Source organism: Adiantum capillus-veneris, chromosome 13 (assembly GCF_014529385.1).
Source record: "Adiantum capillus-veneris isolate H3 chromosome 13, ASM1452938v2, whole genome shotgun sequence".
Classification (NCBI taxonomy): domain Eukaryota; kingdom Viridiplantae; phylum Streptophyta; class Polypodiopsida; order Polypodiales; family Pteridaceae; genus Adiantum; species Adiantum capillus-veneris.
In genome coordinates this window covers 76,441,788-76,460,170 of record NC_140943.1, presented here as the reverse complement: position 1 = coordinate 76,460,170, position 18,383 = coordinate 76,441,788, and the positions used below count along the sequence as shown (strand labels likewise).

At 44.4% G+C, this 18,383-nt stretch overlaps 1 protein-coding gene across 4 annotated transcripts in view; it reads right to left on the bottom strand.

Moving 5' to 3' along the window:
- Positions 1-4,601: 4,601 nt before the first annotated feature.
- Positions 4,602-18,383, bottom strand: part of LOC147444288 (double-stranded RNA-binding protein 3-like) — a 55,421-nt gene continuing 41,639 nt past the window's right edge. For 3 of the 4 annotated variants that reach the window (XM_086526962.1, XM_086526961.1, XM_086526960.1), the window contains exons 2-4: positions 5,743-5,990; positions 5,437-5,662; positions 4,602-5,358 (exon numbers count right to left, since the gene is read on the bottom strand). In XM_086526962.1, coding sequence (XP_086383088.1) covers positions 4,985-5,358; positions 5,437-5,662; positions 5,743-5,970 — 828 coding nt within the window. In that variant the 5' untranslated portion in view covers positions 5,971-5,990 and the 3' untranslated portion in view covers positions 4,602-4,984. The remainder of the gene's footprint in view (positions 5,359-5,436; positions 5,663-5,742; positions 5,991-18,383) is intronic. The other variant, XM_086526963.1, reaches the window with a different exon arrangement.

The window sequence follows — 18,383 nt, the reverse complement described above, 5'->3', positions numbered from 1 at the left end:
ACCTAGGTAGAGTTTGATGAGTGGTTCATAAATGTCTTATGGGTTCTTTTGGTGAGTTGATTTCAAGTGTTTGATGTCCATAAGGTTATATGGGGATCTATGGTTGGTCAACCCGAACCATACTGGCCAAGATATGGATAAAAAGGATTTCTTTTTGTGTCACGGTTGTTCGCATAAATCTCATATGAGAAAAGTGATGTGACAATGTGTTAGCAAATATTACAAATCTGAGATTGACACATTGTTTTAAGGTCGGATACTTTCTTTTACATGTTATGTATGCGCCGAAAAGCAAGGAAAAGTTGTTTTTCGCATATATGTGATGTTATGGCATATGCTTGACCAAAGTGGTGGGGCTATTTTGCATCATGATTGGGTTGATGTGATGATGTCATATGATAAATAGAATCTCATAAATGGGTGTGGATGTCCACCCTTCTAGGTCAAAACTAGCTCTATATGCTAGGAGGGTGAGGTGTTGTCATAGTATACCACTTATGCATGGTTAAACATTATCAAAATGGAATTTTGAAGTTATGTTTAGTCACTGGTACTTCTATTACACATAAAAAGTTCATTCTTTAAGGGCCATATGTGTTGGCTCGCTTTTGTTACAGTGTATATGGTCAAACTCTAAGTGTGGGAGTTGGGTTCATTAAGGCATATAGTATATAGTAAGGGGATGAGATCCCTCATGGATTATAGTTGCGATTTTTTATGCTAGAAGCCGGTGTGGCTCCTGGATCATTCTTTTTTGTTTTGGTTGTATTACCAAAATGCTGATGGAATTTTTGTAGCCATGTAATGTGTAAAGTGGTTTTGCATGTTGGATGTGTATCACCCTAAGTTGGATAGAGTGCTCACCCATGTGATGAGATTAGATTATGGTTTACTATATTTGGTTGAATTATGAAGTAGTTTTGATGGTTTTATGGTTGACGTGTAAGGGTAGAGACCTTATACAGTTCGACTTCTTGAAAAGGATTGTTTGTGCATATGCAAGATGCTATTTTGATTAGACTCACGTGTGATATTTCTCATGACAACGTCGCTACAAGATTAGGATCACCTAATTTGCTCAGCCTTAGATGATAGGGTCGATGAAGTAGGGCTTTGTTGGATTAGGGGTGTTGCCTAGATCTTATTCTTGTTTGTTAAGCTCCTCTATATGATTAGTGTGTCGGGGGTTGAACGACCTACATGGCTAACTCATCGGGGATCTTGACTTGGTTTTTCCTAAACACTCTGTGCTAGGCATCAAAGAGACATATAGCCTAAACTAGCATGGTTGGTGTTGATTTCCTACCACGTGGTGGTATTTGGAATCCTTTCAAAGCTCGGATTTATGGAGGAAGGCAAAGTGACCTCAGCTTATGTATGGCTAAGGTAAGTTGGAGGTGCTACAAAGTGAAATCCTCTCTGTCCGTAGTGGGAGCGAAAATGGATGGGTGGACCGGTCAATCCTTACACAAGGTTTAGTGCTTGCTACTAGTCATTTTTATTTTGAATTCATGGTATTCCCAGATTTTGTACTTGCATTAATTTATGATTTCCTGTTTCATTTAGATGGGACATTTAAAGATTCTCGTTTTATCATGCTCCTATGTCTCTCCGTACTCTATTTGAACCTCACTCTTCTCTCTCTTCTCTCTCTCTCTCTCTCCCCCCCCCCCCCAACAATGTGGTGTGCATATATATTCACCCTCCACTTGGTCATTTTCTTCAGTATGCTTTCATTCATACCACACAGTCAGGGGTAGCACTAGTCGCTAGGTACCTGTGGATGCAGTTCGGTTCAAGGCCTAAAACTATATGCTAGATCGAGCCGGAGAAATCCTCCCCTATGCAAATGCTTCTACAACTCATATATACATTGAACTTGTATAAAAGTATAACTTGTATTTTTTGCATAGACCCTTGCGGAGGGGTATCTCTCAATTCTCTTAAATAGTCAACCGCCTTTTTGTGTGTGAACTTCTTAGTTGGATCTTGAACTTAGAGAGTTAAAAAATCTTGAGTTAACTTTGAGGTTCTTGTGAATACTTTTTAATTGTTGTGAAATATTTACTTTGGAGGTTTGAGAAGCCAAGGAGGTGAAACTTGTGGTTATGACCAAGGAGTTCATTGAGTTTGGGAAGAAGGGCTTTGGAGGCCAAATACTTGAGGATGGTACAGTGGGCTAAGGCCTAAAACTTGAGGGGTTGGCAACCATAGTGTAGGAATGACATCATATAGAACCAATAGCAAGAGAAGATAGCAGGCCCAACAACAACATGGTTTGCACGAAGTGATGGCAAACGATTGAATAAGCATAGACCTTGGACGACGAGTAGGTTAGTGGATCTAGAAGGTGACGACAATGAGTTTTGATGGCAAGGAGTGGAGGACCTCAACACTATATCACACAGGGTCTTAAATGATTTTTGAGGGGTGGGATCGACAATGGTGAACATGCGCACGATTTTTGTGACAATCGGCGTCCGTTGAATGGATGGCGGGTCGAGTTTACTTTTGTCTGCACATGTTCACTTTATCATGTTGCAAAATGGAGTGTTGGACAACCAAACCTACGCAAGCGCATGGTCAGTATACCTGTCTGCCAATGTGGAGGTTGCAAGTTCGAGGCCCAATTGGGGAACAAGGAAGTCAACGCCACCGACATTTTGTGGGCCGTCCATCTCCCTCACGATCCGTGAAAATCCTTGCCCGATGTCAATCTCATCTCTCAAGCTTCATTAAATACCCCATGTGATATAGTGGTGTGGGTGGACCATGGGTCTTCAACACGTGTGAAATCTGTCACGACTATCAAATTACACGCCTTGAATGCAATGGATAGGGCACACGCTAGAGTCTAGTCATAAGTGCATACACAGCCAACGGCCGCTCAAAAGCAAGGGATGATTGGTCTTATTCCACGCCTTGAATGCAATGGATAGGGCACACTCTGGAGTCTAGTCACAATTGCAGACACGAGCAACTATCAGCCGCTCAAAAGCAAGGGATGATTGGTTAATCCATCCAAAACTAACAAAACAATAAAATCCAATTATTCCGATTAATTCTGTATATCAAGTGGGGGGGGGGGGGGGGGGGGGGGGGGGGGGGGGGGGCATCACAAGAAGGGTTGTAAGATGCTATAACTAGATAGATGCATGTACTCATAGTTATGAAATGCAATTGATGATCCATAGATTGGTCTCCATGGGGCCATTTGCACATTCCAATCATTGTTTCTGCTGGTGATTTGTACACAACATTGCTAACATTACAAAGGGATTCCCAAGATTAGAAACAATTGACAACCACCATAAACTTGGGCATGTCTTTTATGCCCAAAACTTCGGCTCCCCAATTTCACTAAAGAAAGGATTGTTTTATCTCCCATGCTTGTTATAACATTCAAATATAATCAAGGAAGTGTTACAAATTGTATCTCTTGTGAAGAGATGCTTCTATGTTTTATTGTTAAAAGTTTTCTAGAATCAACTCAAACATTGCAGATATACTCTGTATGGGGATAATAAATTTGTGAGGTACGTAATTTGATCTTTTTTGAAAGATTTTGAAGCTTTTTTAATGGGATGTTTTAACTCTTTACCTTTTTTATCCAATCAAATACCTTCATGCTCGCTATAATCAGTGAATTATGGAGCCGGAATCATCTCTATATCACTCAAATATCCTCAAAAGAAAAGTTGATAGCTGAGATGTTCCAACATGCAAAAGCATAGGGCATGGCCTTTTCGTGCTAGGAATACATGTCTGCACAATCAATCATCATGTAAAAGGATGGCTCTATATCAAGCAAAAAGCCCTCAAGATGGACCTTATGCATAAAATAAAATCTTTTAGTCGCTTCTAAACAAAGTCAGAAAATGTAACTTGCATAAATGTTTAGTGAATGTTCTTGTAGAACGAATATAAACCAATATAGGGACGATTTGTATGTATGTATGGTCATATTGTTATAACCAACCCATGTACCAAAATCCATTCATTAGCTTTGAACCACCTCTTTTTAATAGAAACGGATAAAGGGACATTTGGGTAAATGGAAAAATAAGTGATTTTGGAGCTCCCAAGAGAAGTTTTAAAAATTAAAAGCTCTAGGAAAAAAAAAAAACTGGATGTGTATACGAATGTAAGACTTCTCCACAAATGAAGCTCTTCTTATTTTGCTTCGCCAATATTTTCATCTAGGTTGAGTCACCTCTGAAGGAAGATCCACACCACTATCTAAGACATCACACTAGATGCACACAGCAATTTATGCACTTACAAAGATCACTTCAAATAATACACAGAAAAGGATGGACGAAACCGCCAAAACAACCCAACTTTTGGCACAAAAAACCCAATGAAGCTGGTTCATTTACAGAGAGACAAAGGACAAATCCCGGTTGTTTGTAATTCGATATGGAACCGAAGCTCACACCCACTTAAAAGTAGTGAGCAAAAGACAACAGAGATGCCATTCTTTTTTTTTAAAAGCAAACATGTTGTGTTGCAACCTTTCAGTAGAAGGGCACTTGACAAGCAAGAAGGTCACCTGGCACAGAGATCAAACATTTCAATGAAAGAAACAAGTTTCACATCCATACCTAAAACTCTTGGCTATTACTTGCAGATTTCTGTCAAAGCATCAGAAACATATCTCTCTACAAAGTCCAGAATAGGTCACCACAGTTGACAAGACAAACTGGAGGAGGTTTAATTCACGCAGTCAATAGAAAACCCAGAACCTTTTTACCATGCCTTGTAGGCGATAATACTTAGAAGCATGGTCAAGGATACCTATCTTTGTGTGGATGGTCAATGCGACGTATTTTTGTGTGCTGGAGACTCCATACAAACGAGGCCATGGGAAATATCAACCAGTGTCCTCAGTCTTGATCTCAACAGCATGGGTTCTCTGAAAATGAGTCCTAGTTTGTTGTAGAACAACCTGACCTGATGACACTAAAAAGAGTACTGCACTTGCTTAAGCTCGCTGTTCTTGGGCACTACTGTTGTTGCACGAGGTAGCCTTGATAGCCGCGGCAGTACATGAATCAGCAGGTGACCCTACCAGCTCTTGTTCACAAACCTCTTGCTTGGGTACTTGTGAAGTGAGATCACCAGATGCTTTTGCAGGTGATCCATTCGCTTGTTCGGAATTATCTCCACTATTGTTTACCGCTTCTGCATCTGGAGTCTGCTCTACCTTAACCTTCTGTTTCCTTGAATCACTTCCCACTTTAAACAACTTCTTGCGCTTGTTTCCAGATTTTGGCTCTGGGGTTGGTTTCTCATCAACAGCCTGATCCTCAACAGCATCAGCAGCCTGATCCTCTGCAGCATCTAAACGGGAAGGACCTGCATAGAACCATTAAGACCTCAACCAAAAAACACACTATGTAAAAGACACAGCACATGAGTGTACTTTGTAGAGACCTGAATCAGCATAGATAGCAACTAAAGCGGTCTTTGCAGCTTTAATCTCTGCTTCCTTCTTGGTTTTGCATTTCCCTCCGTTATAGTGGACCCCGGCGATCTCCACTGTTGCACTAAACATTGGTGAATGTACCTCACCTGTCTTCACCACATTATAAACCGGCAGAGGCAACTTGCACTTCTGTGCATATTCCTGTAAAAGGTTCTTACATAGTCCTGATTCATGCTGCAATGCAGCAATCAACTAAACTTTATCAGAAACATGATTCCAAATTAAGCTCGCGAAGACGAGGGCAAAAAACTCACCAACTGGCCTATTTCTGTTTTCCCTAAAGCCACCAATGCAACCTCCGCTGCAGCATGCTCTGCCTTTTTAAGGTTGGTAAAGAATGTAGGTGACTCAAAGACCTTACCATGGATGGTCACAGATGCTTTAAATTGTGGCTCATGAGAAGGCCCCTCTTTTGTTACATCATAAATTGGTGCTGCTAATCCAGCTTTTTGAGCGTACTCTTGTAACTGGCTTTTGAACATTTCAGTTCCTTTGCTGAAACCTGTTGAAAATCTCTCTCTCTCTCTCTCTCTCTCTCTCTCTCTCTCTCTCTCTCTCTCTCTCTCTCTCTCTCTCTTAAAGAATGCAGGCGTTAAAATATTACGACGTTAAAATACTCTTCTTCTTCTTCTTCCTCTCTCTCTCTCTCTCTCTCTCTCTCTCTCTCTCTCTCTCAAAAAGAATGCAGGCACCCCAAAAGGTGCCTACCTACAGGGAAGTAAAAACTGATACAACCACCCGGAGGCAAAGTACACGGGTGCCTGGAGGCATAGAACCTGTAACGAGCTGATGCCCATTAGAAACTGAAAAAAACTGAAAAGAGAACGCCTGTAGGCTGAACCAAACTGTAGTACTGGAAAAACAAAGGGAAAAGCCCCACCTGGTGAGGGTAAAATTGCCCTGGGAACTAGGTGAAGAACTGAGAGGAGAAGGTATCCACAGGTGCCTCTGGAGGATTGGCACCTCGTGGCTGTCAGGCGAAGAGTCCTCCAAGTAAATGGTAAGGAGGCAGCTATGCTACCCAAGACCACAAGGCGACCATAGAGAAACTGAACCGGCAGGAAGGAGGATGGGTTGGAAGAAGCACCTGAGAGAGTGGATGCAATACCACCACACTGCAAAGCCATGCATGCACGCACAACATTCAAACACAACAAGCAAACACACACACAGACACACATTCCTGACACGCACTCTAGTCTCTCATAAGCATTGACCCGCAAGCAAACAAACACTCACACAAACCCCCAACTAGAACCCAAAAAGCAAAGCACGGGCGCGCGCACACACAGAGGTAAATTCATGCACGTGCACATGCACAAGGTGCTATTACGGTTTAAGAATGTACCCCTACGGAAACGGAAGGGTAAGGAGCGGCTTTTTCCAAAGCTAAGTATGCGATACTATGGCCCTTTCCAGATCCAAGAAAAGATTAATGATGTATCCTTCAGACTAAAGTTACGAGATACTTGGAAGATTCACAATGCGTTTCTTGCGAGTCTATTGAGACCTTTCAAATGTGAAGTGCCAGTGGACAAGGAGCCAGAGGAGCAGCCCGAAGTGGAAGAGATGGGAGATTCTCATTCCAGAACAAGTCCTCGCTCGCAAGGAAAAGAAAGTGAAAGGTAAGCTGACATGCCGGTATTCAGTCAAGTTCACGAACTACCCGGCTTTGGATGCCAAGTGGATGGAGGAGGACCTAGCAGATACTCCTCAGATTCTAGAGCTTTACCTTGAAGCTTTTGGTTTAGCACCGACTATTCCAAGAGTTACTCATCAGCAGGTTGAATCTGGTGCACTCCACAAGATGGGAGTTACTCCGCTCCTTTGTCACAGGTTACCTTATGGAATAAAGTCATTGTTTCTTTTTGAGATTTCAAGGATACTTACAAACTGATAGTATTCTGCGGAATGCCTTTATGTAAAGAAGTACTAGTCAAACTTAGAGATTTCAAATGTCTAGACATGGCAGGCGCTGGCAGATTGCTGACATGTGCTTATATGAATGCTTAAAGGTTTGGTAGAAGAGAAGGCTTCTAGCAACTATATTGGGCTGTGCAGTTTACATCCATAATCTACAACTAAATTACATTACGGTGCCGCTTGGGCAACGTGAGTCTTATCTTGTTCACGTTAGCAAATCCATTTGTTTCGTACTGAATTTCATTTTAAAGCGGCTATGGGTCTACGGTGTGGAGCTTCTTCTTCTCCTCTCTTTTCCCACATCTAGCAGCCCGGCGTTGACCAAGCTCGCCTTCGAACCCTTAATCCCCCGACACCGTCGAGATCTTAGATGAGGATCATGATCATTGCAACTTATTTAGCAATCATATCCAGACCACGCTAATCTCTGACGGATGTTTTGATTGGCAAAATCTCGTTATTATCATATCCACATTACCCCTTAGGTAAAGAAGGCAGAAGTGTTGCAGTCATTTTGTCTTTCAAATATGCACTCAAATAATACACACATGAGAGAGCACATGTAACGGATTCATTTTAGAAAGTCCCATTTCAGTTTAAACTTCCTTACAACGGGTTAAATGATACATAAGGAAAATAGTTGAAGAAACTACGTAGAAGAAGTGTAAGCAGATGGGGAGCCAATGCGATCTCGATATCAGTAAGGTATGCCGCCGTATCGGCCTTCCAAAAACTCCCTCCTCTTGATCTCCTTGCCCAAAAATTTGGGTTTTATAGCCCAACAGCTCTTTTTTTAGTAAACCCAAGAGCACGGGACACGTCCCATTAACTCCCCTTTTTGCAAGTAGAACTGGCTCTTAATAGGCGAGTGATCTCTCGCTCTCTCTCTCTCATTGCTTTGTGCACCGCGGGGAGGGCCCCTTGGCACTAGCGATATCGCTAGTGGGGTCCGCCCCTTTCTCTTCAAAAGTGTTGGCGCAGGAACGGCCCCCACGAATGCCACGTCAGCAATCGTTTCTCCGCCCCTTTCTCTTCAAAAGCGTTGGCGCAGGAACGGCCCCCGCGAATGCCACGTCAGCAATCGTTTCGCCTGCCGAACGACAGCACCACCGTGCGAGCCAACCACCACCCTCATGTCAAAACGCCGCCACACACCCACTGGGCCGCGCAAGCAACGCCAGCAGCAGGACCGCCATAGCACCATAAGCTCCAAGCTCTGACACCTTAGTCGATACCACCATAAGGGCTGGCTTTTACATACATACCCCGCAGGGTGTGCCTCAGCAATCCCATGTGGGATTTCAACTGCCACGTGGCAGCCGCATGGCCCCCAAGCCTCAAGGTTTCACAAAAAAAAACCTCCATAGTGTAAAAAAATAATCTTTTCTCACCACACCTTGAGTGTCTTGCAACTCGATGCCAAGAAATCCAATTCCCGAGCCGTAAAGTGTCATTGAAAACCACCAATCCGGGCCCCGAACCATGTAAACCCCGTCACAACAGAGGGGGGCAGCGCTCAGCTTGGCCCACAGAATCTTGCCTTACAAAACCCGCCTTGCATCCGGTGCTTTGCCGGCGAGATTCCTCTTCACCTGCTACAGATTTCAGCCATACACCTGCTGTTTTTTCTCTGTTTTCAGCCCACCAGGGGCTGTGCCATTGATTCCCCACCTTCCCTACACCTTCTGCACCGCTCCGGACCCTGCCGGGAGCGTACAAGCACGCTGAAAATCGCTGGACAGTAGCGTTTTCATCACCTCGCAGTTGCGTTTTTGGGTAGACAGCAGCCACATGGTTTGTGTTTTTTACAGAGGATGAGGTTACCTCCTGCCAGGACAACATCCGATGGTGGTCCATGCGGTCTCTCAGTGACTGCTGCAGTACACAGTATCTTCGACATCGGCTTGATCATCTACGGGCGTATGAGATCCATTCATTCCAGCGATCCTTCGGCGGTTGCACACTCCAAAGGGGGTGGTGACTTGTAGTTTGCTATGGACACACCTATGCACTCATAAGAGGAGTTCACACGAGATATGGCCATGCTCATGGCATATGGGATTCCGACATTCCCAGAGAAAGACACCACCATCCTAGGTGGACAGACACTTACCACTTGACCTTGACACGTCAGATCACTGGCTTACACAAGAGCATCTACATGGACTTAGGGAGAGGATCTTGGATCTCTTCTTGAACAGGTTCATTGCTTGGATCTATAGACTGGAGTGGGACTTCAGTGCTTTGGACTCTCTTGGAGAGTTTAACCGCGAGATGCGGGAGATGAGGCATCATTCCGCGACTACATGTGGAGTCACCCGGTGCTTGGCTTGGATGGTAGTGCAATTGCTCTTCTACACTCCTGATCATTTGGATTGCTACCTTCAAAGTTGCCTACACTCACCCTTGGTGACCTTACAGCAGACTTATCCCCCGATCTGGACAATCGGCCACTCCCAACTCATTCACATTGAGAGCCACACTGAGATGCGGTTTGGTGGCGTTGTTGGCATGGATTATGTTTTGGTTGACACCGGAGGATTGGAGGCAAGAGATACACGCAAGATGGTGCAAACAGATTGGTATGGCCTTTCCTCTTCTTCACAACGCAGACTGCTCAATCTGGCTTCCCTACTTCTACAGGATGATCACGGTGCAGACAGCTTGGTCTAACCACACCTCTTCTCAGAGGCCCTTCACAGCGCAGACTATTGAGTCTGGCTTTACCCCTATCTTGGATTACCTTGATGGTGGTCCGTGCGGTCTCTCAGTGACTGCTGCAGCTTACGATAGCTTTTCTACAGTGCAGACTGTTTAGTCTGGCTTTCCTTGTTTCGGAGGACGTTTAAGGTGCAGATTGCTAGGCTTCCAGTAATGCTCATGACGGTTCCTGGGATTCCCCATTTTGTCTAGACGGTTTGACTTTAGACATCACAGATCCTATTGGGCAAGACACTTGCAGGTCGATTGGCACTTCTTTCACGATAAGGAGTTGTTTTCACACTCCATTAGAGACCTTCACGCAATATCTTCACTCTGTATCGGCGGAGTACAGCAGTTTGCTACACTGCTCGTGACGGCACTTTGCCATGTAGATTTCTTTGCGGTCGTGACACCCCAGACTACTGCTACACTCGTGGAGTTCGCCGGAGTATTGTCCTTCAGTGGACATCGCAATATATATTTTCATCATTTGCCTCACATATTCAGCTTCATGCAGTTTGTTCAGCATCAGGTGTTGAGAGGGGGTGTTAGACTTACACCACTTTGCTGGTCTAGGGCATACATGTACGGCTAGTGTGCCTCCGAGCTCTCCACCCTTTGCATATGTATTTAGACTGCACTGTCCGACCGCCCACTTCTGGGCCGGCCGTCCACCTTGTCCTAGCTCCCTCATATTTCATTTATTTCTTGTTGGGTTGTGGGGGATTTTTTCCAGGTGCCCTACCTCCCGTTGGGCACCTATTTATGGGGCCGAGGGGTACCCACATCCATCAGCTGGCTATTGTGTATTGGGTCTTCTGCTCATGGTAGTCATGGGGTGTAGCAGACTTGGACACTGCAAGTCGAGAATCTAACGCGACAGCACAAATAATCACTTCAAAACAGTTCACGGTCCCAATTGATTCGACACTGGCCCGGCGGAGTTCCGTGCCTAGAGATATTGGCCCCAAGACTGGCGCCCCTTTCGGTATTTCTTTCGTATTAATCTGTGTTCAAAGTACAAGAGTGTAGGCAGGCGCTCACTCTCAGACTCTGCGTCCATATGCTCTGAGTTGTGAGGCCCTGCCCACATATTTGAGATTACAATGTTGAGCGCGCGGCGGTGTGTGCAAGTGAAAGAGCACGCGAGGAAGTGCAGTGTGTGTGCAGAGAGGGGTGGCGAAAGCCAGCAGGAGAGGAAGCGCTAGCAGAACGATGAGAGAGAGAGAGCTAACGTTTTTGGGAAAAACTCAATAAGCGAGTTTTGGGTTTTCCCACTTTTATTATAAGTGACCTTTAAAAAATGTGTCCAGGTTCAATATGAACCTGGACAAAGTATAAAAATGTACAAAAAAGGGTTATTTAGGCCTTTAACCCGACAACCTCCCACTTAAAGGCATAAATGACGCCTTTAAGTTAACCAACTCCCACCAGATGTATGCAATGCTCATGTTGAGCCTTAGTATGACTCTTGGTGAGAACATCTGCAGGGTTATCCTGTGTGTGAATCTTAGTCAAGGTGACTAGACCATCCTCCAATACCTGTCGTATGAAGTGGTATCGCACATCAATGTGCTTTGTCCGTGCATGAAACATGGCATTCTTGGCCAAATAGACAGTACTTTGGCTATCACATCCCAAGACAGGAGTACTAGCAGGCATACCAAGCTCTTTAACAAATATGCCCAGCCTTTCCTAGTGCAATCACCAATGAATGTAACAAAGTATGATGCACGAGACACCAGAATAATAAGAAGACTTCTTTTGTTTACCATACAAACAGTCATTACAGAAATCTAACTTGGTGCCCTTTACATCAACCCTCTTCAAAGAGGAGAGCACATCAAGTCCCTTCTGGCTCATATGGCCAAGTCTTTTGTGTCACAACTCCAAATGAGAAGCAACTTCGGCCACTGCAAGAAACTTGCCAGGCAAAGCTTTGCCATGTAAATAGTACAATGTACCACTCTTGCATCCCTTGACAATGAGCATTGATCCCTTGAGAAACTTCCATAATCCCCCAACAAAAATGGTTGTACCCTGTGCATCCATCTGGCCAACAGACAATAGACTCTTCTTGATGCCTGGTACGTACCTTACATCTTTCAGCATAAACTCTTGGCCATTGTTTAATGCCAAGCGCACAGGGCCCATTCCTTCAATGTCACAAGCATGGTTATCCCCAAGGTAAACCTTGCCATACTTGCCTGCATGATAAGAAGCAAAACACCCCACAGATGGAGTCACATGAAATGAGGCACCCGAGTCTACTATCCAAGACTGTGTAAGGCCATCATTTGCACTTAGCAATGCATCAATGACATCTCTACGTGAGATAAGCATGTCTTCTGCATTTGCTACAACAAAATCTGAGGGGCATGAAGCTGCAACCAAGATCTCCTCACTGTCGGATAACTCTGTGATAACCACACTAGAGGATACATTGACAGTCTCCGAATCCTTGGAGGAGGTACCTGCTGATTTTTCCCCTTTCTTATCCTCTGTCTTCTTCTTCTCCTGTGATTCCTTCTTTCTCTCCTGCTCTTTCTTGAAATACCTGCAATCTGGCTTCTTATGGCCTTTTCTGCCACACTGGTAACAAGTCACATCCTTATCCCTAGACTTGCTTTTTCTCCTGTTTTGAGTCTTGGTACCTGTATTTTGCTTCTAACTTCTGCCTCTCGCATTGTAAGCAGAACTACCACCTTCCCCACCACTAGACTTGCGTCTAATGTCCTCATTTAAGATGGAGCCTCGCACTCCATCATATGTGAGGTTGGGGATATTACTCAAAGAAACCACAAGCGTTTCCCAAGAGTCTGGCAAAGTCATCAACAAAAATATGGCTTTCAACTTGTCATCAAAAGGTTGAAGCCCAGTATCGTGTAGCTGACTCATAACACTGGTGAAAGCACTTAAGTGCTCAGAAGCCGACTTGGCTTCGTCAAGCATCATGTTCACCAGTTTGCGCATCAAATGCACCTGATTCACAGGGGTGGCATTCTCATAAGTGGCCTTCAACTTATGCCAAATTGCAAGTGCAGTGTCCAAGCCCTTTATGTCCACCAGAATGTCATCGGTCACAGCCCTTTTGATATAGGCCTTTGCCCTCTTGTTGAGCTTGGCCCAATCCTCATCCGGATTATCCTCAGGCTTTACAGCCAAAAGGGCGTCCTCACAATCCTTGAGGAACAAAATCCCCTACATCCTGTCCTGCCATAGGTCGAAACCTGTACCGTCAAATCGCTTGATTTCCATCAAGCTCTTGGCATCAGACGACGAGGAAGTAGAGGCCATTTGCACGGATAAAAATGCAGCAGAAAGTGTCTACACAAAATCTGAAAATTTTCAGTGACCGCACGTTGCATACGATGTGCTGAAAATTTCAGCAATTAACAAATATCCCCAATGGGTACTTGCATAAACCCACAAAAGGCATACATAAACCTCAATTTGTGTACATAAAAACAGTCCAATTCTGAATTTTCTGCAAATTTACTGTTTTGGCGCATCAATTTGCATCAAATGGACCTGTTTTGAGTGGGAAAAGCAAGGGGCATTCACGGGAATCGATTTAGAACACCTGCGTTTTGCTGTTTTGACCTGTAATTTTCTGATTTTTACCTGTTTTGACCTAATTTCAGCCTGTTTTAGGCTGTTTTGGGAACCCAAATCACCCTAGGTGGCACCGGAAGCAAGGGGCTTCGCGATGAAAGCGAAAATTTGACGCGAGAGAAGCCTTTCGCATGCTGTCCAGTCACCTGCACAAAGCTTCTGAAACCCTAATCTGGCTTTGATACCCGTTGTTGAGCGCGCGGCGGTGTGTGCAAGTGAAAGAGCACGCGAGGAAGTGCAGTGTGTGTGCAGAGAGGGGTGGCGAAAGCAAGCAGGAGAGGAAGCACTAGCAGAACGATGAGGGAGAGAGAGAGAGAGAGCTCACGTTTTTGGGAAAAACTCAATAAGTGAGTTTTGGGTTTTCCCACTTTTATTATAAGTGACCTTTAAAAAATGTGTCGAGGTTCAATATGAACCTGGAAAAAGTATAAAAATGTACAAAAAGGGGTTATTTAGGCCTTTAACCCAACATACAAGGGACGTTAAAAGCAGAGCCCCAAAAGCTGAGAATTAAAAGCTTTTAAAATAAAGCATGTTCTCTCACAAGCCTTGGAAAGAAATAAAGCAAAAGAGATTTCTCTCTCTCTCTCTCTAATTTCTCTTGCGTAGAATAAAGCAAGGCCAAAAGCTGTCCCAAGAGCTGGCGTTCCTGTCCGTACGTCGCTGCCACGTGTCAACCCGCTTTTCCCGGCGCAAATCGCGGGCCTGTCCGTACACTGCAGCCACGTCATCAGTTCTATACAGAATTTCTTGGAGCAGCCAGCAGAGAGTGTATGTGTGTGTGTTGTGGGCACGCCACGTCACCAAATGTGACATACCCCCCTCTTGAAAGCATTGTAATCGCCCTCGATTACGCCTGCAAAACAGACAAAAGCCATAAACTGTCTTAGCAGACACTACTGTTAGTACCGACGCACTAGGAACAAACATCTCGCACATATATGAATCGACAGTCACATCACACGACATCACAGGACATCACTTGACATCACATTCAACATTCATTCAGATCTCACACCATGATTTATCGGCAATGCAATTAGCAATCGCATCTAGATCCACTCAAGACCTCATAGATGCCCGATTGACTAATCCCTATTGCAACCATGTCTATCGAGATCACTCAGACCGAAATGCTGCAGTCATTTCGTCTATTAGTTCTTGCACTTAAAAACAAGTCAAGAACAAATCAGTTTCATATTCGGGAATTCCATGTCATAAAGTCATACAGCAAAATATTGTTGTCAGCTCTCAGTATCCCTGAAGCTCAAAGAGACATCAGTGACTCTAGTATTCTAAAATTCGACACGTCTGTTGAAAAAAGAGCGGAGTCACTCCCTCTTGTGCAACCCACTACACCAGATCTCCGGCCAAGCTAAATTCGGGATTCCATTTGGAGTAAATTATTCTAAACCAAAAGCTTCAAGGTAAAGTTTCACAATCTGAGGAGTATCTGCTAGGTCCTCCTCCATCCACTTCGCATCCAATGTAGGATAGTTCTTCAATTTAACTAAGAACCGCCTTCTCACTTTACCCTTATTCTTTCTGTCCTTATGTGCCAATATTTGTTCAGGAACAAGGATCTCCTTGTTTTTCTCCACTTCGGGTTGCTCATCAGGCTCCCCATCTTCGAGTACATCACCTTTAAAAGGTTTCAAGAGACTCACATGAAATGCATTGTGAATCCTCCAAGTGTCAGTCGGAAGGAGACATCATTGATCTTTTCGGAAATCTGGAAAGGTCCGTAGTATTGCATACTAAGCTTTGGAAAAAGCCTCTCCTTTCCCTTCTTCTTTCTCAAGCGTGCCTTTTCAGAACGTAAGAGCACCCAATCATCCTCCTTCAATTTCAAATCGCGACGGTGGCGATTTGTTGCCTTTTTCTGTCTTTCCTGAGATTTCTGCAAAGCCTCGCGGACCTTGGCAAAAGCCGTGTCCAAGTCGCCCGTATACTCGTCGGCTTCAAAAATCTTATCTTTTGTGCTTAGGAAGGGTGGAACCTTCACAGCACCTTCAATAATCTCAAATGGAGCCTTCCCCGTCGAAGAGTATATCATGTTGTTGTAGGCAAATTCCACCAAAGGTAGATACTTTTCCCATTGAGTCTTTTGATCCAAGATATAAGACTTCAATAAATCTAAAACCACTGAATTGGCAATCTCAGATTGTCCGTCAATCTACAGGTGGAAAGATGACAAGAACTGCAAATGCGTGCCAATGTTCTCCCAAATTGCCTACCAAAACAAACTCGTGAAAATGGGGTCCCTGTCGGAGATAATTGTCTTGGGCATGCAATGTAATCTGAAAATCTGGGCCACAAACAGTCTCGCTAAGTGATTCGGCTTGATTGTTTTCTTCACTGGAATGAAATGAGCCTGCTTGCTAAATCTGTCAATAACAATCTAGATACCATCGTGACCACTCTATGTTCTCGGGAGATCAAAAATGAAATCCATTGCAATACTTTCCGAGGGCCGGTGGATATGGGCAAAGGCTGTAACAATCCCTGCGCTTTATGCCTGTCAAACTTGACCTTCTGGCATACCAAGCAACTGCGCACAAACTTGTCCACATCCTTTTTGAGTCTCGGCCAAGAGAAGTATCTCTCTACCCCTTTCAAGGTGGTAGCAATGCCGCGGTGACCTGTAAAAGGTGGACAGTGGCATTCGGTCATAACCTTTTCCCTCAACGGCTGTGTAACGCACAACATGGTTTTCCTCATCAAGTAGCCATCCTGAATGGAATACCCCGCTACTGTCACCCCATCTCGTATTCGTGTGAAAATGTCTGCAAAATCTGTATCCGTAGCATACTGATCAAACATATCCTCGAAGCTCCTATGATGTATCGCAGAAATAGCCAGAACCAACAGCTTCCGAGATAAAGCATCTGCCACCAAATTCTTTTGTCCCTGCACATGGACAATCTGGAAGTGAAACTGTGACAAGATGTTCGCCCACCGCATCTGCTTTTCCGATAGCTGCGTCTGTGACAAGAAGTAAACTCTGATGGTCTGTACAGACAGTAAAATCCGCTCCGAGTAGGTAATGCCGCCACTGAGTAAGAGCATGGATAACTGCCAAAAGCTCTTTCTCATAAATCTGTGATGTCAATTCCGGCCTTGAGAACAATCGGCTCTCGTAAGCAATGACATGGCCTTCTTGCATTAAGACCACACCCAAACTACGACCACAAGCATCACAATATACTTCAAATGACTTATGCAAGTCCAGCAAAGTCAAAAGTGGTCCCGTAGTCAATGTCTCTTTCAAAATTTGAAAGGCAGTCACCTCTGTGTGTCCCCACGAGAAAGTGACTCCTTTCTGTGTCAAGATATGCAAAGGGGAAGCAACCTCTGCAAACTTTCTAATGAACCGCTTGTAGTACGAACACAATCCCAAGAAGCTTCTAACTTCATGGACATTCTTTAAATTGGGCCAATCACGGATAGTCTCTATCTTGGCCGGATCCATCTGCACTCCGTCTGCTGAGACAATGTGTCCTAAAAAGTGTATCTCTGGTAGGAAAAATTCACTTTTCTTCGCATTAATCACTAACTTGTGATCTCGTAATGCCTGAAAGACTTGAAGTAGATGTACTCTATGTTCTGCCTCGTCCTTGGAGAAAACAATGATGTCGTCAAAGAAAGTGCCAACAAATAGTCTGTACTCTCAAAAAATCTTGTCCATCATCCGGTAAAATGTTGCAGAGCATTGGTTAAGCCAAAAGACATCACCAAAACCTCAAATAACCCAAAAGTTGTCCGAAAGGCTGTCTTGTAGACATCTCCCGGCGTGATTCGGATCTGATGATATCCACTTTTCACGTCGATCCTGCTAAAGCACGAGGATGCCTGAAGTCGGTCAAGTATATCATCGATTCTAGGAATCGAAAATCTGTTCTTGATTATGATTTTGTTAAGAGCTCTATAATCGATGCACACGTCTTTCTTCAAAACCAACAACAGTGGAGAGCAGTACGGTGAAGTACTAGGCTGGACAAGACCCTTTTCCAAGAGGTCTTTCACTTGGTTCATAAACTCTTCATTCTGGGCTCGCCTCACACAGTAAGGTGGCCGGTTCGGTGGTGTGCTTCCCAGTATCATATCAATGGTATGATCTTCAGGACGAGCGGATGGTAACTCGCCTGGTAGGCCCTATGAGAAGCAATCAGCATGCGCATGGAGAAAATCTTGGCGTTCTTTTTCAAGTTCAAAACATATTTGCCCTATCCTCATCACTCAACACTTTCAAAAAGATCGAGTAAACAAATAGATTGGATTTCATTAATTTGGAAACGGCCGAAGCCGATACAATAGGGACAGACTCGCCCTTAAGTTTCACATCAAGTACAATGGTTCGGTCCTTTTCTGTAGTCAAAGTCGCTTTTCTCGCCGGATAGTCGACCACGGCGTTGTTCTTATGGTACCAGGGAATTCCCAAGAGGACACCACAACCTTCAAAGGGCATTATGTAGAAGTCCTCGTGCCCCAAATACCCCTAACAATGCAACCAAAGTTTGCCAATGACAGGTGTAATGGCTACATCCCTGCCGGGTGCCGCTAGAACTGCCTCTGCTTGTGGTCCCATCCGATCGGGTGTGATCTCAAGCCGCGCCGCCAATTCCAGTGAAATGAAGTTGGCCTTGGCTCCTCC